This window comes from Rhamphochromis longiceps, linkage group LG3 (genome assembly GCF_057381845.1).
Source record: "Rhamphochromis longiceps isolate RC_006_pf linkage group LG3, R_longiceps_female_GT1.1, whole genome shotgun sequence".
In the NCBI taxonomy this organism is placed as follows: Eukaryota; Metazoa; Chordata; class Actinopteri; order Cichliformes; family Cichlidae; genus Rhamphochromis; species Rhamphochromis longiceps.
This window is the reverse complement of record NC_140559.1, coordinates 33,314,339-33,337,720: the sequence shown is the minus strand read 5'-3', so window position 1 is coordinate 33,337,720 and position 23,382 is coordinate 33,314,339. Positions and strand designations below refer to the sequence as shown.

Below are 23,382 nucleotides of genomic sequence, written 5' to 3'. Positions count from 1 at the left end.
TCTCAGGAGTGGATTTCATTGGAAATTCAGCCAAAGGCCAGACTGTGCAATGCTCAGAGAGACTGCAACAAACCCAAGAGCTAAGAACAAATAGCTCATACCAGCTGTCAAGCACAGTGGTGGAGGGGTGTTGATTTGGCCTTGTTCTGCAGCCACAGGACCTGAACAGTCTGAGTAGTTACTGAGCTGACCATGAACTCCTCTGTCTAACAAAGTATCCTAGGGTCAAATGTGAGGCTGTTTGTTGTTCCTGCAACAGTACAATGACCCCCAAGCACAGCAGCAAATCTACATGAGAACGGCTGAAAAAGAAGAATCAAGGTGAAGGAGTGAAATGCTGTGATGGGACCTTATGAGAGCTGTGCATAAATTAATGCCTGCCTGCACAGAGTCCTGTGAAAACTCACTGCACTGTATGCAGATAAAATGCCAGCTGTGTAGAAAAAATTGAGATTTCTTGTAACCTTTGCTGCGACATGGGCTCTCTCTCTTTCTAACAGCACTACCTGCAGAATGAAGGGTGTCGTCAGCATGAAGGCAAAACAGCACACTAGAGCAGGGCGATATGGCCAAAAATATTTATCACAATATATATTTGAAAATTTGCGATAACGATATAACCGACGATATAATTGATGCGGGACAAAATACAACTCCACAACTTTACTAGCGCAAAAAGACAACCTTCCATTTATTTTCACTTAAACAAGAAGCTGGTTTTTATGTACATTAAAGCTTTATAAAAATGTAACAGTGCAAATGCTAATTCCTTGCTGAAAGTTTAACCAAAAGGCATTTCCAGTAGAAATGGGCTGACATATCCTGAGCATAACCATGTATAATATCCACTGAAGTTAAAAAGAGGTGCTTTGCAACATTAAACTGCAGTGTGCAGTACGCATTTTTCGGACCATAAGGTGCACAGGATTATAAGGCACATTAAGCGAAACAAAGCAGTCAGATAAATCAAACTTTATTAAACTCATTCTTCTTCCTTCCTCCACTTCTGTACCATTGATTTATTAATGAATGAATTCTGCTCTATTCCCATGTTGTTGCAGTATATTAATGACTAACCTCGTATTGTGGATGGATTATCTCAGTTGTTCTCCTGACTGAAGTTTGGTCCGTTTACAGCATCCTGCCATGCGATTGCATTTGTCTCTAACCATGAAGAACCTTCACGTTAACTTTTATAAGTGGAAAAGTGTTAGTGTTCGTCCTCCAGCTTCACTGTTTATGTTATGCTAACATAGCTGTGTCGCTAGCGATCACGTAGCACATCATTATATACCAGCTAGCCCAACTTCAGTAACCCTACAAACGTCACTGCTGTTTAGTTTCCTCTCTTCATTTATGTTGGAAGTGATAGCAGAGCTGTACGTTTGATTTTTTCAGAAATCTCTCAGTCAGAACATGCAATATCATGCTTAGGTAACTAGCGAAACTAGCGAGCTAACTTCCGCTAGCTTCCTGCTAACTTCTAACTCCGTTAAATGTAATAAATTTTGTTTTCATGGATGCCTGGAAATTAAACTTCATAGTTACACCTGGTAAAGCAGCAATGCTGATCGTTTTTATTAAAGATGAAAGAGTTTAGACAGTTTTTAACTCTCAGTGATGCTGCAGTGTTCGTTTGACCTGAAGATACGGAGTTTAGGACCCAGATTACTCCCAGATTTAAGAGCATCTTAGTCCGACAAATACGACAATAACGACGGCCGCTTGCATCTTCTGCAAAAAAATGTGCTTTGTTGTGTATCTGACGGACAAACACCAAACCAGTTCCACATCACTGAAGTTGCACCATTTTTACAAACCAATTCTGGTTCATCTGTTTCACTCAAGAATCGGCCATGTGCGTATGAAAACAAAGGCACTGCGCATGCACGTTTTACTCATATTCTATCGCGATATTTCATTTTCCTATCGTTGCCTAACATTATACCGGTATTACCGTGAACGGTATAATATGGCCCAGCCCTACAGCACACCACATTTAGTTATTCAGTTATTAAATGACTTACTAATAGTTTTTAAATACAAATCAACTCATACATTAGTCTACATTCTTCTAAATTAAGCTATAGGGCGATCTATTGGCTTAGGGAGCTCAGTGAAGTAAAAATGTTACGTTGAGCCATTGTAAGTGGAAATTGACAATTAAATTAATCCTATAATGTTAAAAATACTGTAACATATCACATGCAGGTTAATATGCATTTGCTGCTGCATCAGAGAAACCATTACCCATTACAGTATGAAGAGATGAGGGCTGCTCATATAGATGCAAATTATAAGAGGCGTACGCAGAGTGAAAACAAGCTCACAATAAAGACGGGGGTAAGGGAAGCTGTGGTTCCCAAAGCGTAAAAGTTTGGTAGAAGTTCAACAAAGCTGCTCTCAGTTATGACATCATTGTGAACAGCTGCTCTCTGTGTGTGTGTGTGTGTGTGTGTGTGTGTGTGTGTGTGTCTTCTATCCAAGGATCTTTGGAGAGGAGTTTGCTGACTGCTCGACAGCTAGCTAAATAGGATCTTAACCCACTTAAGACGTGCAGCAAACCCCTGATTGTGTGTGTGTGTGTGTTTCAAGTGCAGAATGATGACTCAGCAGGGTGTGTGTGGATCGGTGTGTACATGATCTAACAAGCTTGTGGTGGGTTCCTCCCACTCTTCTCTGACTAGTTGAACCCTTGAGACGGAGACTTTCTCAGAGTGTGTTAGTTTTCAGTGGAAGACGTTAGTGAGGACACAGAAAACAAACAGATGACCAAGAACGTCTCCTCCAGAGAGCTTTCACTCCTTCCCAGTATGAACTACAAGCCACACAATAGTGTTCAGTGCCTCTTTTCCACACACAGCTTTTATTTGGGCGGGCTGCCCAGGTATACCAACACTGGCCCAGGGTACGTTTGGTGACTCATTTTTCCTTCTTTTTTCTCATTTCCCCATCTGCAGTCGATTAACTGGTGTTCCTCATATTTCGAAAGCTCAGTTGCTGCAGCTGCAGCTAGCTGTGACCCTCTCTAGAGCACACATGGCCAAAAGACGACCATCTTAATCTGACTTCTGACCATGAAAGAGTCATTCCATCTTAAGTGACCATGGCCTTCTGCTCAACCATCTCACATGATCTCAGATTAATTATGTTAGTAAACACTAAACCTACTTTGTGACAATAAACAACAGTGTGAATATCAGATGCTCGTCCTCCCATGGACAGACTTAAATATCATCAGGGCTTTGTCCAGTGATAATCTGACACAGATGGCTTACAGTATCTGCTGGCATTGTGTTAAATTAATAAGCTGTGTTCCTCTTTGTGAGGAACAGACTGGCAACCATTTATTTTTATGTATACAAGGTTAACATGAGGTTTGACTTAAACAGTTTTCCTAAATGTTTAAAATAAAACAAAAATGCAAAGAACTTTTATTTTAGTAAAATAATAAATGAGAACAGGACGAAAATAATTAAAAACATTACTGAAATTCTTCTTCAAAATAAAAGCTGCTGGTGAAGTCAGACCGAAGCTGCTGACAGTCTCCTGTTTGAAACCGGTGCACTGCTGCCAATGAGTGGCCTTGCAAATGAACAGTTTTCATCACAACACCTCGAATGAGCATCATTGCAGATTTTATTTTAGCCCAACACCAACACAGCTGAGCCAAATGTCGTTTGGCGCTGTAGTTTAACATGCGGCTCATGCAGTCTCATGGCTGAACATCCAACACAAAGACTGAGCCTCTCTGTCATATTTGAAACAAACACCTGCAGCCCAATAAGGAAAAAGCATTTTCCATGACTTTACAGTAGGAAAACCACAAAATGAGCACATGCGTAAAGGTTCCCTGTCATTAATGGCTAAATCTGACAAACCTCCCCGCCGGCATGCTGTTAAACACAGGGTGGAGCTCAGCACACATACACGACTTTTTAAAAGCCTCTTCAGCTCAGGAGGAGCTGGACAACTCTCAGATGCACTCAGCTGTTTCTGAAGAAATAAACATGAGCAATGCAACCTCCACGGGCATTGAACGCACAAAAAAATCTGCAGAAATCCAAGCTCAATATTCTCAGCTGACGCAGACAGAAACTTAAGACTTAAATTGACTGCTGTGCTATTTAATCTGTTTATATGAGCTTCTGATAATCTGAACAGATTCAATGAGTAACAACAATGAACCTGAACAAACTTTTATGAAAAAACACAGACAAAAGAACAAAAAAGCTGTTATTCAATGTGTGTGTGTGTGTGTGTGTGCGCAATGTCTAATGCGACGGTCATTGCATTAGAGAAGAGGTCTGTCATGATACAGCAGCACTTCTACACAATGTCACTCATTCATTACCCTCACTTTAACCTTTTCATAGCCAGCGCTGTTCTTGCCCGTCTGTGTTTATGCAAGTTGTAAAGCAAGAGTGCATCCCAGCATAACTGCCTTTTAGCAAGGCAGGAAATCCCTCACTGAACAAATATGCAGTTGGTGCATAAAGCCATTTGCAGACATTTAAATACGGCTAAAATTCAGCTGAACATCATTATAGTGTTGATGTCATTTTCTGTAAATCTGATACTAATTTAACCAACAGCAATGTAGGGGAAAAAATTCAACACAAGCACAAATTAGATCAGGGAACATTGTTTTTTTTTTTATAAAAATAAATAAATAAATCTATCAATAAATGAAACTTAATCTGGACTTTGGTACGGTGATAATGACCTTTTCCCAGGTGCCAAAGTGACATCTTTAAATCTGTTCTGGCTAACAGACAGACATCAACAGTGAAAGTGATGGAAACGTTCCTGTCACTACCCGATCCGTACCGGAAACCCGATCGGTACCCCGCATGCGCGAAAGGTTTCTACTTCCGGTCGTAGCGTTTTACGATAGTTATGGGTCAGAGTATCTGTTAAGATGTTAAGAATAACAAGTATATCTTAAAATGTTTGCAATAATGAAGCATTTCAGTACAATGTAGACAAAAACGAAAAATAAAAAGAAAGTTACGGATCAGGACTCTCCGATCCTTACTGCGCATGTGTAAAGTCTGACCGTACAAATCGGGTCTACCCGATCCGTACCGCGCATGTGCAGATGTTTTCTTCTTCTTCTGTTCGTTTAATGGCAGTTTACTCCCCAGTGTACGAGGATACCGCCACCTGCTGACCGAGCGAATAAACCCTATTATAAACTGATTTATCGTCATTACAAACGTGTGTTAAATCTGATTTAGCGATAGTCGAGTGTGTTTATGCTTGTCTGTGAGGAGAGGATTGTTGGAATAGTGATGATGATGTGCGCTATCACTGTCAATTGTCAGTAAACACTTCATCTGGCTGATGAATCTACATTCAACTGATGATATTACAAAGTCTGCATTATTAACTCTGTAATTAGGCGCCATTCTTCTTATTTTACGGCGCTGTTGCTCAATCGGGGGACGCTCTCTGTTGAGGAGAAAAGCATGAATTTCTTTGTATACGGATTATCCATTGTTTAAATGTCCCGGGCAGTCGAAAAGAAGGCAGAGCTGTTGAGAAATGCTAGGAGCTAACTGGGCGCTAACCGCATCATTCAAATATATTGAATGTCGCAAAGAGAGGAAGTGACGTAAGATTTGCGCATGCGGGGTACCGATCGGGTTTCCGGTACGGATCGGGTAGTGACAGTTCCTCTGTAACAATCACAAAGTCCCTGAGGGGGATGTTTTCACGCATCAGCACAGAGAGTGACAGCCTAACAGTCACAGAAATCTCTCGGGGTTTCCACCAGCACACAGCAAGCCCGCAGCGCCAAGCAGCTTTCTTTTAAAGCTACACTTGTTTTTAAGCTACAATTTAATGTGAAAATAGTTGGACAGTTCACCAGTGACATCTTTAAAACGTAAACACTCTCTAGGAAAACAGCAAGGTGACATAAGTGCGCTCTACCCTCAAGTATAGCAGGAGAAAGTTCACTGATGTCGGACAAGAGGGTCTGGCTTGGTGTGGGACCTTTAGGCTTTTCTACACTTAACTCATCACACCGTGCATCTATGGGCGTTGCTCGGTGCACTGGGGCACAGTCATGATAGAACAGGAAATAGACTTTCCCCATATTTTTCCCACAAAGTCAAAAGCAGAGAATTGTTTACAATGTCTTGATTTCCTTTCGCTGGACCTCAGGGGGCCCAGACCCCCACAGCTCCGGTCAAGCAGGTAACCTTATCCTAACATTTGCCAAACCCAGACTCCTCCGACTACCAGATAAGAGGAGAGAGCTTGGTCAAGTCACAGAACACAGGACCACTGCGTTGGAGTCCACTGCCAGCATGTTTTACACTGCTCCACCTTACATTTGGCACCCAGCACCCTGTTTTTGTGCTGATGTTAATGCCAGAGGAGGTTTGGAGCTCTGCAGTTCTTGAGTCAGCAGAGTGTTGATGACACACCCACTCTGAAAGTTGCAGTGGTTCCTAAATGCCTCCACTTTGCAATAATGACACTTACAGCTGTTCATGGAATATCTAGGAGGGAAGAGTTTTCACAGACTGACTTGTTGCAACAGTGGCATCTAGGCCGGGCCATATCATACTGTTCACGGTAATACCGGTATAGTGTTGGGCAACGCACATGTGCAGTGCCTTTGTTTACATACGCACATGGCGGAAAAAGCGTGCCGGCGACGGAGAATGAGGGCGAAAGCGGATCGTTGAATGAAACAGATGAACCAGAATTGGTTTGTAAAAATGCTGCAACTTCAGTGTGGAACTGGTTTAGCTTTCGTCCGTCAGATACACAACAAAGCACTATTTTTGGTAGAGCATGCTAGCGGGCCGTCGTTATTACCGTGTTGTTTGGAAAATACGGCACACTTAAACTCAATCCTTTGATTTTTCTGAAAATCGACAGTGGCCCTTATAATCCTGTGTGCCTTATGTATGAATCCTGGTTGTGTTTACTGACCTCGAAATGATTTTATGTCGTACACGGCGCTCGACAATCTGTCAAATGTTTTAGTACGACTTTGCTAAGCTACGAGCCCGCAACGCTTGATGGATTGTCGGAGCATTACGGCTATCGTAGGCAGGAGCCTCGTGGAGTGATACGTACTGTGCTTCAACATAATATTACTGTATTGTGTGTGTATAACCTATTAAGTTTTGTGGATATTATACATGGTTATGCTGAGGATAGGTCGGCCAATTTCCACTGGAAATGCCTTTTGGTTAAACTGTCAGCAAGGATTTGCATTTGCACTGTTAAATGTTTATATAACTTTACTGCACATAAAAAAACAGCTGCTTGTTCAAGTGAGAATACATTATTAGTGCAAAAAAAACCCATCAAAGTTGTGGAGTTGTAAAGTATTTTGTCTAGTGTCAATTATATCGTTATCGCAAATTATCAAATGTATATCGTGATAAATATGTTTGGTCATATCGCCCTGCTCTAGTGGCATCCATGCTTAAATTCAGTGAGCCCGTTAGAGCGCCCCACTCTCACTAACATTTGTAAAGGCACACTGCATGGATCTTACTACTTATCTTATACACCTGTGACAATGACACTGAAAACACCTGAATTAAAAGATGAACTAATGTCGCCCAATACCACACTCCATAGAGTTTATATCCACAATACCCAACACTTCTTTTTTTTTTTTAAAGTGATTAAATACTTTCTGTTCAAGCCATGGGTTAACTTATGTTTCACATTTAAATAGTTCTTTAATAAACACACACCGCCAGTGTTTGACATTGTCCGCAATATTCTGCCCCTTTCTAAACGTTTCCTGTTTTTGTGCGTTCAGACTTGGTCACCAGTTCTCGTCCCATTTCAATGCTTTCACATCACACATTGTGACACAACGTCAGCAAGCTCCCCAAGTATTCAGTAAAGCTGATACTTCATATTTAAAGTAAGGAAAAAAGTTTAAACCCCAAACGCCCTCAAGAAGGAAAATAGAAGCCTGAGAGATTTTAAGCCTTGGATGTCATTTACTGTTTTGAGTCCATTGTCCTTTCACAGCTGTCAAAAATACTTTATATTAAACTGAAAATGATCAGGAAATAAGGAAAAAAATATCAGCACTAAAAATAAGAAGCTGGATATCCACGAGCAAAATTACATCGCTGCTGGGGTGGGATTAATGGAGTGCAATGCACCTGCAACACAGCTTAGTGTTTATGTCAAAGTCAAACGGGTGGAGCGATCACTGACTCAGACACACAATGGGCAGTGTAAGGAGAGACGGAGGGAGAGGTGTGAATGACTTAGCCTGACATAATTAGAGAAAATAAGTGAATGGAGGTCAGCTGAAGGTAAACAGTTTATTTTTTTCTTGTTTTAATTTTCTTTTGTTCTACGAATGTTTTCACATAGTTTTAAATGGGCTAATTATACACATGAGATAATGATCCAACTGTGATCAAAGGTTGATTGCACAGGCCGCCTGATAGGAGGCAACTTTTCTGCAAATCTCTCAGAGAGATTGTCAATGGTTCGTAAATAATTGTGTCAACAATAATAATATCCAACATGCTGCCATCAGTCTGAACGAGTCTGTCAATGAGCACAACTCGAGGGGACTCGACTCAGCTGGCTGCCAACTGGTTATATTTCTATAAAGCGGGAAGGCTGCCAAGCCCCTACGTGAGCTGACGATCTATCACATTTCATTGCTGTATTGTCAGAAACAGATTGGATCTAATTGCCAACTTGACCCCTTTCAGTAAGCTCCGCCTTATGGCAACATTTATGGCATGTTTTAGTGACAGTGCTGGCGTGCTTGAGAATCTCGTTTTGAAAAAAACTGAGGTGAAATAAATGTGTTATTGTAGAAAACTGATACAGACATAGTTTAACTTTGAGAAATTAATTTGCAGTTGAAAAAAGGTGATAAATAGTAATGTGTGTTACTGCAATACTCAGAATATCACAAAATGTAAGAAACTGCAATAACGTCATATTCGACGTGTCTGAGGATTCCCAACTTTAATTTTATAACAGTCCAGTTATGTGTGTTTTGCTTTACAGTTTCTTTGCTTTAAAAATAATTTTTCAAAACGTTTTTTTGGAATCAATTTTGACAGCACTGCTTTCCCGAACTTCTTTTAACCCCTGGGGGCTCCAAAAATATACTTCGAGAGGCTCAAAGTACTTTTTTTTTCTTCTTGGGGGAAAAAAAAAAGACAAGTATTTACTAGAAAAAGCAAAAAGCAACAAAGTACTCCGAGAAACAACAAAGGACAAACAATACTTGGAAGCTTCCTTTTCACACATCACTCTTTAAGCTTTCACCTTATGGTCAAGGATGCCAGCAGAGGCTACTGAAATTTTAATAAAGGCAGCTGAAACACTAAATGAGATTCCTGGCACACAAAGTGGGATTTCTACCATGAATTTTGAGCTTTTGTTCCACTAAACTTTAACAAAATCTTCAAGCTATACAAACAGTTGCTTTAGCTGATGTTGTAATTTATTAACAATATCAACAATCTTCACTGTAATGTCCAGCCCTGTAGTGGCCACAACAACCTCAATGAATATTTTGATTGGACTGTCTGGGCTTCACTAACCCATTAGCATCAAGGTTAAACACCCACCCATCGATCTTTTTAAGAGCTCATCCAGTTCAGGGTCGAGGATGAGCCGGAGCCTATCCCAGCTGTCACAGAGCAACAAGCAGATTGAACAGGCCTAAATACACACACACACACACACACACACACACACACAATATTTTTGTATTTATCCACAGCATTTCAGTCTTGAGTTTATGTTGTAACCTGAGGGAGTTGGCTGGTTGCTGCAGTCATATTTATGCTGTCAGGGTGGAATTCTGCAGCTAGCCTCGACCTGCACACCAGCGCTGCATTCACACGCGCACACACACACAGACGCGCACGCACACAGCTCTCACTGCCAATTTGATTTTTCCAGGCTCTTTCTGGGGACTTTTAGTCCTGGGAAAGTTAAATGGAGGCTGAATAATAGCCAGAAGTTAGAAAAAGTTGCAGAAGATGTAGCTCAATCAAAAGTTTAAGAAGTTTACTTTTCAAAACTGAATTAAGAGATTAAAGTAATGAAGCCCCAACAGATTTGTCGACATAACCGACAGTCCAATAGTTCATTACCAGATGTGGTAGGTAGAGCAGGGCGATATGACCAAAAATATTTATCACGATATACATTTGAAAATTTGCGATAACGATATAACTGACGATATAATTGACACTAGACAAAATACTTTACAACTCCACAACTTTATTAGTGCAAAAAACCCCATCAATGTATTTTCACTTAAACAAGCAGCTGTTTTTTATGTGCATTAAAGTTATATAAAAATGTTACAGTGCAAATTCCTTGCTGACAGTTTAACCAAAAGGCATTTCCAGTGGAAACTGGCCGACATATCCTCAGCATAACCATGTATAATATCCACAAAACTTAAGAGGTTATACACACACAATACAGTAATATTATGTTGAAGCACAGTACGTATCACTCCGCGAGGCTCCTGCCTACGATAGCCGTAATGCTCCGACAATCCATCAAGCTGTGGGGGTTCGTAGCTTAGCAAAGTCGCACTAAAACATTTGACAGATTTTTGAGTGCCGTGTACGACATAAAATCGGATTTATTTTAAGTGTGCCATATTTTCCAAACAACGCGGTAATAACAACAGCCCGCTAGCATGCTCTACCAAAAATAGTGGTTTGTTGTGTATCTGACGGACGAAAGCTAAACCAGTTCCACATCACTGAAGTTGCAGCATCTTTACAAACCAGTTCTGGTTCATCTGTTTCATTCAACGATCCGCTTTCGCTCTTTTCATTCTGCGTCGCCGCCATGTGTGTATGTAAACAAAGGCACTGCGCATGCGCATTTTACCCATATTCTATCGCGATATCTCATTTTCCTATGTTGCCCAAAATTACACCGGTATTACCGTGAACAGTATGATATAGCCCAGCCCTAGTGGTAGGTATTTTTTACTGTTTTATATCCCTCTTTTTTTAAAGCCCTGTAGAATATCTGCACTTACCAAAAAAAAAAAAAAAATGCTTCTTTGGAAAGTTTCATTTCCCCACTGCATACATGCAAACTTGACAACTTCCTTCCTTTGCAAACAAAACTCCCTTTTTTAGGCGTCTCTGGACTAAATTTAACTCGCAATGAATATGACAGCTCCAAAATTAGACTTTGCCAGTGTATTTTCAGAGTGTTGAGCGCACACAGGGTGAAGTGGAAATACTGAGGAGTCGGACACAGGAGATGAAACGTCACCCACAGGAGGGGGGAAAAAGAATAATATAAAAAGGCAGACGAACGCAGCAACCGGGGGTGTCGCACAAAGTTGTCAAGTCATTTTAGCAACAGGATCTGGAGAGGACTGATAAACACACATGCTCTTTCTCTCTCACACACACACACACACACACAAACAAACACACAGCGGAGGTGCCCTGAATAACAAGTTTAAACAGGACTTATGATGACCAGAAGAGCCCAACGTAGAGGAATAAGAGGGGAAAAACACCTTTGATACGCCTTTGGTAGCCTGCAGCATTTCCGATCTTCATTCACTGCCTGTTTCCTCTCTGAACAATCAGGGCAAACACCACTGGTCAGGAACAAAGCTGCTTCACAGAGGCCACTCAAAGGCCACAATTTGTAGAAGATCCCTTTGCTCTTACGTCTTGCTCTTATGCTCTCGTTGTGTTTTTCACCTCTAATCTGAAAGCTGAAGATAAACACGAGTGTGTACCCATTCCAGGTGCAAAACGAAGCATCCTCCTCCATTCCCTGCTAATATGATTGAGCAAACCAAAAAACAAAACAAAAAGGGAAGCAAGGCAATCTTTTAAGTGTAGCTTCCACTAAATTATTGATAAAGACACTAAACGGTCAATTAGAAGCATGACAACCATCAGCACGTGCCTCTCTGCTGCTCGGGGAGGGTTTGGACTGAGCCTCTGTCTTCATTCATTGACACATGCAGGGTTTGTCACGGCTGCTGCACTTGACACTCCTTGATAAAGCTGCTGCTAACAGCAAAGGGCACAAACACTCGCCCCCTCCATACAGAATAAAGTTTACTAACCCTGCCCTGACAAGTACACAGAGCCACACGGGTAACACGAACGGTTCGGCCACGGGAAAACAGGCTTGTGCCCCCGTGTGTGCCGAATGTCAATTAATTAGCACAGTTAGCTTAATGTTAGCCAAAGTTGTTGAAATTCCTGTGGACGACTTGCCGAAACTTCTGCGACAAAGCCAAACAACCCGCCTTGAGAAGAAAACGTGAAGCCAATAAAGACAGCCGGCAGTCAGGACTGTTCAGGCTCGACACTCTATATGTTCAAAGTGGAAATTAGCTAGCTTTAATGTTTGCTAAAGTTAGCCGGCTAGCTGTCCGATAATGGAAGCAGACGGGTTAAAGTTTTGAGCAAGCTCCGGGAGTCTCTGGATCAGCGCTAGTCGCAGCCAGCTAGCCGCGGCTCCCGCAAGCTGAGTGACGCTGCTGCTCCCCCAGCCGTGGAGTGGGGACTGACTCACCGGAGTGTCGGTCCGATACAGTTGGTGTCTGTGCTCTCGATTTCCCGCAGGATACGTTCGTGCTCGGCGGCTGTCTCCAAACTCGCCATCCTGCATGTTGCTCCGGACGGTTCCGAGCTGAGCTGAACAGACTCGCCGGGATCTGTGCGTCACGGCAGGAGGAACCACAGGGTTGGCTTGATATTTTAACCGAGCAGCCCGAGTGAGCGGAGCTTTCCTCTTTGTCGGGAAGAAGGGACGTTGTGTTATGAGGAGCGGCGACCTGTAGAGTGTTAATGTTGTTAAAAGAGTTTAAAAAGTGACATTTGCGGTTTTAACTAAAACCACCGATTTAAATCGGTTAAACTGAGCACTGGAATTTTCAGTCCCCTACTTGGTTTGATAAAATAAACTAGATTTTTTACTCCCCTTTTAAATGTTGTTTTACTTCTGATTCAAGATTGAAGACTCTTTGTTGTCATTATGTAAACATAACATAGCATAACAATACACTAAGTAAATAATAAAATCACTTTTATTTGTTGGCACCTTTTAAAACTTCTCACGGTCATCAACATTAAATAAAATTTAAAATAAAAAAATATGTTTTGAGCATTCATCTCCAGTTTGGCATCTTAATCAAAAATAACAATAATGTGTTGACTGTTTTTTTTTTTTTTACTTTTTTGTAAAACAGTCAATTTGCAGGAAATCAATAAAAATAACCAAAATTTTACTATTTGACCAAAATGGTCCATTAAAAGGGTGAAAATTGCAGTGAAGCCATTTATTTGAGTATTATGGCTTTAATGTTTGACACCCCTGATCTATAGTAGGACAACATGGCGATAAGATATACTGTATAAGACCTTTCACCTCTAATCCGGGTAGGATCTGAAAATGGCTACCTCCATGAAGTACATCGCAATGTTTTTATGTCGTGTGTCGCCTTCAATTTCACATTCAGTTCGTCAGTATCAGTCCCTTCTAGAGGCTACCTGCAAGGACATGTCTTTCTTTGTCTCTATTTATACATCCCAGACACTCTTACTGCAAAGCAGCATTGCTTTAGGATGGAGGACAGGCCTTGGGATTACATGGAGAGTGAAGAGTATATTGAAAGGTATGGAAGCAATCCAGTGTGGACTGACTACAGGAGGAACCACAAAGTAGACATCCCCCCTCACAAGACTTGTAAGACTTGCATTAGAGGTGATAACATATGTGGAAACCCCTGCTCAATTTGTTGTGATCCAAACATCATCATTCACCATCAGAATGTCAAGTTGTTGCAGCAATTCATTAGTCCCCAAACTGGAATGGTGTTGGATTCCACTCGAACTGGTGTCTGTATGAAACAGCAGAAGAAGCTAAATGAGACAATTAACAGCACAAGATCACGGCTTACTTCCTTTTCAGATTCCATATGTGGGATATGCCCACAGCATAATTCCCATGATGCTGTGGGCTCCACACCACCACCCCCTTCCTTTACTTTAGATGACAATTGGTATAAATGATATGGGGAAATACTTCCTGATGAGAATGAAGTGGCTAAAGTCAAGAAGACATATAAGGCTTAATTAAAGTGACCGCGGCACTGGTCATGCTGTCACAAAGAGACCTATTGCAAAACTTAGTTTGTTTTTAGCCCCTGAGATGTTTTTTCTACTGGTGTGCACAAAGTTGTACAATAAACCACAATGAAAAATTGAAAAAAAGAAATACTGTATAAGTTGTAAGTATGCCCACTTTCTTTAACCTAAAAATAATACAACTAAATACAAAAACATTTTAACTTTATCCATTCCTCCTCACACATGAAAATAAATAAAACAACAACTACAATAATAATAATAATAATAATAATAATAATAATAATAATAATAATAAGAAGAAGAAGAAGAACTGATTGCAGCCACATTTTATTATGTGGCAGATTCAGACATATGCACATGCATATCTTCTTCAGTGATATCATGTGTTGGCCTCTTACTTCTGTTAATTCTGAAATTGTTTCTTTCTTGCATTTCTATTGTTTGATTATTTGTTTTTAAAGTTCCTTTATTTCATATTTTCGCTTTGTCTAATTTCACAGGAACTTATGTGTGACTTATTTATACTATATGCCTTTATTTCTGAGGGGTTTTACATCTAAGTGACCTCATATGTAATTTCCTAATATGTGTTTTGAAGGAAATTGCCTTCCCGGGTTTCCTCCGTGGCGTGAGCGATAAGCAGAGTTTGTCCTTTCCTTATAAGACTCCTAATTATTCAAAGTAACACTCAGGTATGCCGTTCAGCGGGGTTAGTTACGATATCGGGAGCAGCTAGGAGAACAAAGTGATACAGAAACTGTTCAGATTGCTTTCCCAGAATCAACTCAAAGGTTTATTTGATACACAGCAGTTTATATAGAGAAAAAAAAAAGGTTCGTGTGTCAGCTTTCCCAATTCAAACCGGTACAGACCAAATAAGGAAAAATCTTCCTGCCTTGTGAGCAAAGAAGTATCCTGTGTGTAGTTTATCAGTTCAGCTATAATTTATGATCATCCCAGCAAAATACACTCCTAGACATAAAATACAGAGTTCTTTCATTAGTGAATTCTGAAACAAACCACCTAGCCTTTAACGAGCCTTTTCCAGGAGATAAAGAAAAAGGGAGGATGGGAGTAAGGAAGTGGTCTCATCTCTGTGGTGTTTTCGACCTTGGGGTACCAGCCTGTGAGTCTTACACATCAATTCTTGGGTCAGAGAGAAAAATAACTAAAACAAAGGGGCCTTATTGAATGACAGAGTTTTCCTGCATAATGTCACTATAAAACAATATCCAGTAAATGCTACCATGGTACTAAAATACCTAACAGTTCCCCTCTTTTATTATTTTTAAAAATAATAACTCAAATAGAAAGGAAAAATCACAAATGTAATAACATAATATAAAAAGCAAATCATAAAATGTAATAGTTCACAACCTAATGTTCAATATACACATCAGGAACATCATTGGTAACATCTGACACATAATCTGGGTCAATTTGTGCCAATTGCAAATACATTGAAGTAGCTGTACTAGTAGCTATACGGGTTATCATTGAACGTACACAGGGTACCACACAACAGACAATAATCATCAAAAACATGCTGCAACGGTTACAAAGGCTACAATTAGTTCCTTCCATCTTCCAAACGTGTCCTGTAGCCACTTATGTAGCCACTGACCGTGACCTGTATTGGCAATTAGTTCTATCTGCAATGCTTCAAGTTTATTCATAGCTTGTGTAAATTAACCGTTAGGGGCGGTGTTATTGGGAATGAAAGTACAGCATACATCAACGGTTACTAGACCACAGGTACCGGTCCAATTAACAGGTAAAGCTAATCTAAGGGTATTATTGCACAACCAATAAGCATGTGGGATTGCTCTAGTTAGGCGCGTGGCCATGTGTGATTTAACTAACTCCCCCCAGTCAGTGTCATTTAATACACCGTCTGGGGGAACAATGATCGAGTCTCTGCTCGAACTTGAACTGTGTGTGTGTTCCTCCAGATAGGATAAAACTTCAGCCATAGAGACAGCTAGCCATGTCTCATTACAGCGTGCACCTGGGGAGTCAGAGAAGAATGTGTAGTTATCCTTTGTATAATCTATGTGTGTGTCTGGGCCAGTTAACTTTAGTCTGCGCAGACATATCATACTAGTATTAAAATGGAGAGGGATCTGTCCTAAGGGCAGTGAGGGTTTTAACCTATTCTTGGGGCGTTTCATTGGGGCGCAGGTCCCTGCGGTGTCATCAGATAACTTCAATAATTCGCCTAATGGAGTCTCAGGGTTAGTTGGTGTGTGTGTGTGTCTAAGTAGGCAGTCGAGAGGGCTCAGAGTCAACTGTAAAGTGTCTTTAAAGAGAGCATTATCTCCGCCGATTTCCTCTAGTCCCTCAGTGAGGGGGAAACCGGATATGGGGTATCCTACTATTACCTGTTCTGGATTAGCCTTTGAACAGACATAACAGTTACTGTTTCCTAAATCACGAGCGGCTGTTCTGGCATTTTCATACCAGGCGTTAGCTCCTGCTCTAGAGGGTGCATAAAATGGTTTATTAGTGGCGTCTATGTTGCTATTTACTGATTTTAGGGAGCGTGAGGAGTGCATTAAGTAGGTGTCTTGCAAAATGGAGCATGAGGTATAGTCAGCAAAATATGACCTGCAGAAATGTGAACATGGTTGCAGTTTACAATACAAAATAGCAAAGAGAAATCCTAAGGTTAATGCGATAGATATGATAAATAACCTAAATATATAAGACAATATATAAGAAAAACAGTTCTTCAGTCGTCTCCTGGCCTGGTCCCAGGTTCGAGAGACACAGAATAAGCGTCGTGTGATGACAATGGGCATTTCATTTTCTCCATTATCAGGATGGAGTGAGTCTGGCTTTATCAGGTTAGACATCATGTGGTACTTTTGGCTTTCTATTCCTGCTGGATGTTCGAGTACCTTGTTGTTGTTCTTTCAGGCGTTGTGTGTTAATCAGTGATTGTGTGTGTGCACTGGATCCGGGCGCTGGCTCGCCTGAGATGTCATCTACCCGTGTGTGTTTATTTGCTCTAGTTCCGGGCGCTGGCTCGCCGGAGATGTCGTCTGCTTGATCCGACGCCTGAGATGGTCCGATTGGGCTGGTCTTAACCCTGCTGGCATGAATCCACTGAGGTTGTCCGTCTGTGAGGATGCTGGTTCTCGTCACTGCCAGTACAGTCTGGGGGCTGGAAAACGCGGCCTCCCCGAGTGTTCTTGGTTTTAGTGACTTCACTAGCACCGCGTCCCCTGGTCTCCACTTGTGGGTTGGATCTGTGGAGGGGAGAGGCTGGGAGAGACAAACTTTCTGATAGTTATTATTCAGTTTTTCTACCAGGTTGTGAACATCAGTGGACAATGCAATATACATCACCTTCTACTAGCGGTGCCCCTCTGGAAGCTGACCATGGTGTTGGAAATAGTCTTATTTCAAATGGAAATAATTTGGTTACTGTAGATTGAGTCATTCTAATCTCACACAGGACTTGAGTAAGTAATTTGACCCAGGTCATTAAAGTTTTAGCACACTTTTGAATTACTTCTGATGTGAATGAAGATCCTCTATCACTGTTAATCTGGTGAGGTATTCCGAATCTGGGTATTATTTCATTGCTCAACTTTTGACAGACTACTTCTGCAGTTTCTTTTGATGTTGGATAAGCTTCTACTCATTTACTAAATTGATCCACTATTACCAGTAAGTACTTGATGCTTCCTTGCGCTGGCATATGTGTAAAATCAATTTGTAATGTATGAAATGGAAAATCTGGTTGTGGTAAATGCTGATGTTTCGCTTTTGAGCTACCTACATTAGTTCGCGCACATGTTAGACAGGTTGCTAATATGCTTTTTACTGCATGTGATGTTTTCTCAATTACAAATCTTAATTTTATTGCTCCTATTACCCCTCTTTGTCCGACATGACTCACACAGTGAAAATGTCGGGCAAGGACTGGCATCAGGGAATATGGGAGGGCAATCAAACCCTTAAGATTTTGTATAGGCCATCTCTGTCATCTAAGGTACAGTCATTATTCTCCCAATAGGTGTAATCACATGCAGAGGCTTGCTCTTGTATGAATTTTAAATCAACATTTGTGTCTAAATAGTCTGGGAGTGTAACAAGTGGCAGCTGTAGGGGCACAGATAATACTTCCTGCGGCGGTGGGAGCTGTGATGCAGCTGCAGCCTTGGCTGTCACGTCTGCTAAAGCATTACCTGTTGCTTCGTCTGTGTCAGCTGTACTGTGTCCATTCGTTTTTACAACTGCAACGGCCGATGGCAGCTGTATAGCCTGAAAAAGTCTTTGAACAAAATCAGAATTTAGCAATTTATTTTCCATCAGCAGATCTAAATCCTCTCTGTCTCCACAATGTGCCAAAGTCATGCACAACGCCAAATGCATAGCGGCTGTCTGCGTAAATCGTCACATGCTTATCCAAATGTAGCTCACAGGCGCGTATTAAAGCCATGAGCTCTGCTTTTTGTGCTGAGTGAAATGGTAATGAGTGAGCCTCTAGTATGATGTCAGGCACTGTTACCACTGAATAGCCACAAAGAAATGAGTTGTCATTCGGCCTTGAACAGGACCCGTCCACATAAACCGTGGCTGAGTCTGGGATACGTGTTTGCTCTAAATCTGGACGTGGTGCTGTGGATTCCTGTATACGTGTCATGCAGTCATGAACGTCAAGCCTGTCTGAGCCATCCTGTCGGTCAGAAGAACACAGCATAGGATCAATAAATGTGAGATTTGCATATGTTGTTTAGTTATGTTTGCTACAATGGTCGTGACCTTGTGATTGGTGTGTAGAATAGTGTCATGTGAGAGTGTGAGCTTCTCGCAGTCCCTTATCATGATAGAGCAAGCTGCTACTGCCCTCAGGCAGGCCGGCATTCCCTGAACAATTCAGGCAGCACCTTTGAGTGGCGGAGGTCAGCACTCCCTGTAATGCATTGAAAGAGACAGTCATTTCTGTGGATCACAGTATTCGAGGAGGCTTGTCTTTTTTACAACAGTCACGCAGAATGTGGTCATGAAAAGAACAGTCTGGTATCCACTGTCTGCAATAGTTCACCATGCCTAGGAAGGACAACATTTCCTTCTGTGTAGTGGGCCGAGGGACAGAGGTCACAGCTTTGACCCTGTCTGCAGTCATGGAACGTTTTCCGTGAGACAGTGTGAATCCCAAATATTGAACAGAAGTCTGACAGTACTGCATTTTCTTTGCTGATGCTTTGTGGCCAGTCTTTTGGAGGTGCTGGAGAAGCATGTGTGTAGCAGTTTGACATAGTTTTTACACTTTCAGCACAGAGGAGGAGGTCATCCACATGTGGATCAGGGTGCAGCCCTGGAGGAGTGAAGCACCATTGAGAAAGCAGCAGAGCTGTCTATCATGCCTTGGGGCAAACGAGTCCAAGTGTACTGCTTATTTCTATGTGTGAATGCAAATAACGGCTGTCTGTCACAGGTACTGAGAAAAAGGAGCGGAGCATAAATCCACCACGGTAAAATGTGTATGCAATGCATGTCAATATGCTGTGAACATCTGAAACGAGAGGTGGCAGAGGAATGTTGACTGCATTAATTTGCCTTAAGTCTTGTATGAAACGCCATACGCCAGGTTTGTTAGGCTTTGGCACAGGATTGACAGGAGTGTGGGCTTTATTACTCCTGTAGTCTCTAAATCTCCTATCATGACATCTAGGGCTGCGGCTTTTTCGGCAGAAATGGGATGTTGCTTGACATATACTGGCTTGTTGTGTTTTAATAGGTGTACGTGATAAAGTGTACAGTCAATAAATCCTATATCATTCTCACTTTTAGACCACAATGTCATATTCTGGTATTCAGCTGGCAACGTAACTGCAGAAATAGTACAGTGGATAGGTTAGGTTAGATCTATGTGACGACATGGTGTAGTTATATCATAACCTATGTCTGAGTTATGTGACAAAATCACTGTTTGACCTTCACTTGTGTGAGCAGTTATCATGTTGTTGAACAGTGTGAGAGAAACAAAAGTGTGGCTCCCAGTCATGGGATTACCTGGTAGTGGCGTCTGTACACGTTTTTTTTGGCACAGTGTGTGACATAGAGTACCGGACAAAAAGGATGTTGAGTTCATTCTCTGCTGAGGGTCCAGCTGACACAGAGGATGTTCCTTCTCCATCATGTCGGTACATAGGGCAGAGAAAACATAAACTGTTATCAGTGTCAGCAAACATTTCACACTTTGTGTTAAATGAAATACACAAATTCATTTTTGCTCTGGGTGTCTGCGGCTGCTGGAAAACTGAGCTAAATTTGCACCTCTAGCTTGTCCAACAGTGCATAAAGCGTTTTATGAATACTAGGATAGATTCATCAGGCTTCTGTTTACACATAGTTACTGCATTTAAGTCAATTTTGTCTCTGGACATTGTTAGCAGGAATTTCTTTAGATTCTTAAAGAAATTGGTGATTTTGTCATTATTTACCCACAAAAACTCTGCAGTTGTGGATGCTTTATCATGCTTTGGGTCTGTTTGTTTACTACCGCGAGTGTTGGCGTGAGGACCTTTGTCATTCCGGCTTTGTTTTTCCTTTTTTCCTTTTAGATAAGTCTTTATTAAAGTTCGGGTAACAGGTATTTCTTTAGCTACCTCTAAACCTCTAGCTACGATATCGTGGCGTTTCATGTGGGTGTCTATTGTGGACACTGCCTGATGCAAAAGTTTTTCTTCATAGTCGTCTAAATTGTTTTTCATAAGTTCCTCACATTCTTCTTTCAAAAGTTTTTCTCTCTTTTTTTTATGTTCTGCTAATTCTTCCTTGCGGCGTATATATTGTTTTTCCTGATCCTGTTTAAAGAGATGGCTAAGATCCGTTGCATATGATTCAGGTTTTTTTCGTCGCTTTCTTTTGAGCTGGTTGGATCAGAATGCTGACATTGTTTGCGTGCAGCTGCTGCAGCAACTATTAATTCGGTCTCATCTTCGTAAGGCGGCGGGGCTGTGGGCTGAATGGCTGAGCATGCAAGACTAGCTTTTCCCGCGGTAGATTTATTTTCTATGCTGGAGCCTGCACTAGTTTTATTTGATGTAAAAGTATCTACACCTGGTTCCGGTCCCTTTTTCCATAGCGGTAACATTTGATGCATCACGTCGCGGCATTCTATCATATTTTCTACAGGACTTTTTAAGCAGACTACTTTTCTTATCACAAATGATATTCAACATTTCTACTGACCTGGTTTCTGGCGATAATCGTTCGGGATAAGGCTCCGGAAATAAATTAGAATGCATTGAACTTATAGTCCGTAAGTTGTAAACAAAGTCAGTCACATAAGCACTTCCGCATGTTCTGGATACGTAATCATGGAAGTCTTCGCCGATTCGTGGACGTGGGTTACACGTAACTGGAAATGGGAGTCGTACTGAGCTGTTGTTTGAGACTTTAAATTTAATTTTTGTTGGTTTTACAGGTAATTTTGATTTTTTATCGGACTTGTCTGTGGTTTTTGAATTATTCTGACCCATGTTCAGTGATTTCCAGAGGGGTTTACACGCTTGAAGGATTTATGTTAGTATTTTCGCTGCGGCACAGCTGAGGTTACTTTAAATTTATTGCTAGCAATTTTTTGTTTGTGTGAGCAACTCTCACTTAGCGAGCAACTTCTCGCTTAACGAGCAACTTCTCGTAAAACAACAGGCAACTTCCTGTGTCTTTCTGCTTTTAATTTACTGCTTTTAACCCTTGTATGGTAATCGGATCTGTGAGACCCGTTTTCAGTTTTCTTTTGTTTTTTTTTGTTTTTTTTTTTTTTTTAACAAAATTAAATTTAATTATTTACTAGCTTTCTGTGAGTGAGCAACTTCTCACTTTTTAACGTACGTTTCAAGATAACAGGCAATCTTCCTGTGTCACTCTTTCTGAGCAACTTCTGACTTAACGAGAAGTATTTAAGACAACAGGCGACTTCCTGTGTCACTTTTTCTGAGTGAGCAACTTCTCACTTTTTAACGTACGTTTAATTAAACAATTAATTATTATTATTTTTTAAACAAAATTAAAATATTCAAGACAACAGGCAACTTCCTGTGTCCACCAACACCACACAAGGGTTAATTTACTTTACTCGGGGACTGAGGAAGTCAGTCAGTGTATCTCTCTGGATCACTAAGTGAAACTTCGTCAGCATATCCCGTTTCTTTATGGATCGATCACTGAGAGAGGTATAATAGGTCTTTATATAAATATGAAAGACGCATATTTACCTTCTGTCAGGAATCCCACTTCTGACACCAAAATTGAAGGAAATTGCCTTCCCGGGTTTCCTCCGTGGCGTGAGCGATAAGCAGAGTTTGTCCTTTCCTTATAAGACTCCTAATTATTCAAAGTAACACTCAGGTATGCCGTTCAGCGGGGTTAGTTACGATATCGGGAGCAGCTAGGAGAACAAAGTGATACAGAAACTGTTCAGATTGCTTTCCCAGAATCAACTCAAAGGTTTATTTGATACACAGCAGTTTATATAGAGAAAAAAAAAAGGTTCGTGTGTCAGCTTTCCCAATTCAAACCGGTACAGACCAAATAAGGAAAAATCTTCCTGCCTTGTGAGCAAAGAAGTATCCTGTGTGTAGTTTATCAGTTCAGCTATAATTTATGATCATCCCAGCAAAATACACTCCTAGACATAAAATACAGAGTTCTTTCATTAGTGAATTCTGAAACAAACCACCTAGCCTTTAACGAGCCTTTTCCAGGAGATAAAGAAAAAGGGAGGATGGGAGTAAGGAAGTGGTCTCATCTCTGTGGTGTTTTCGACCTTGGGGTACCAGCCTGTGAGTCTTACACATCAATTCTTGGGTCAGAGAGAAAAATAACTAAAACAAAGGGGCCTTATTGAATGACAGAGTTTTCCTGCATAATGTCACTATAAAACAATATCCAGTAAATGCTACCATGGTACTAAAATACCTAACATGTTTGTGCCTGTAAAGCCCTTTGAACATCCATATGACAATGGCCTATATACAAACGAAACAAACTGAAAACTCAAGTTTTAATAATTTTCCCGGAAACAAAAAGGTGGGCGTGACCGCTGTGTCCTTTCTCGAGCTTAAACCGAAACAAGACTTCCTTTGATATTTTCAAATTAAAACCACAAGTATATTCTGGCCTCGCATCTTTTAGCTCTTTTATTTAATAGCAGTCTGATTTTGCTGTATCTCCAACATAATGCAGTTTTGGAGCATTTTTGTACTCCACGGACTATATGTGTGCTTTTAAAAGG

At 41.0% G+C, this 23,382-nt stretch overlaps 1 protein-coding gene, 1 long non-coding RNA gene and 1 pseudogene across 3 annotated transcripts in view; 1 reads left to right on the top strand and 2 right to left on the bottom strand.

The window, feature by feature from the left end:
• The window catches only part of exoc6b (exocyst complex component 6B), a 131,949-nt gene extending 119,180 nt beyond the window's left edge, over window positions 1-12,769 (bottom strand). The window contains exon 1 of one of the 2 annotated variants that reach the window (XM_085394985.1): window positions 12,550-12,769. In XM_085394985.1, coding sequence (XP_085251111.1) covers window positions 12,550-12,638 — 89 coding nt within the window. In that variant the 5' untranslated portion in view covers window positions 12,639-12,769. The remainder of the gene's footprint in view (window positions 1-12,549) is intronic. The other variant, XM_085394993.1, reaches the window with a different exon arrangement.
• A 659-nt stretch (window positions 12,770-13,428) lies between these two features.
• LOC146674203 (small ribosomal subunit protein mS40 pseudogene) lies at window positions 13,429-14,120 on the top strand (annotated as a pseudogene).
• Window positions 14,121-15,628: 1,508 nt separating this feature from the next.
• On the bottom strand, window positions 15,629-22,627 carry LOC146674202 (uncharacterized). Its single transcript, XR_014909179.1, has 3 exons — window positions 21,336-22,627; window positions 18,323-20,268; window positions 15,629-17,393 (listed from the first exon to the last, which is right to left on the bottom strand). It is a non-coding gene; the product is annotated as an uncharacterized LOC146674202 (long non-coding RNA).
• Between the last annotated feature and the right edge of the window lie 755 nt (window positions 22,628-23,382).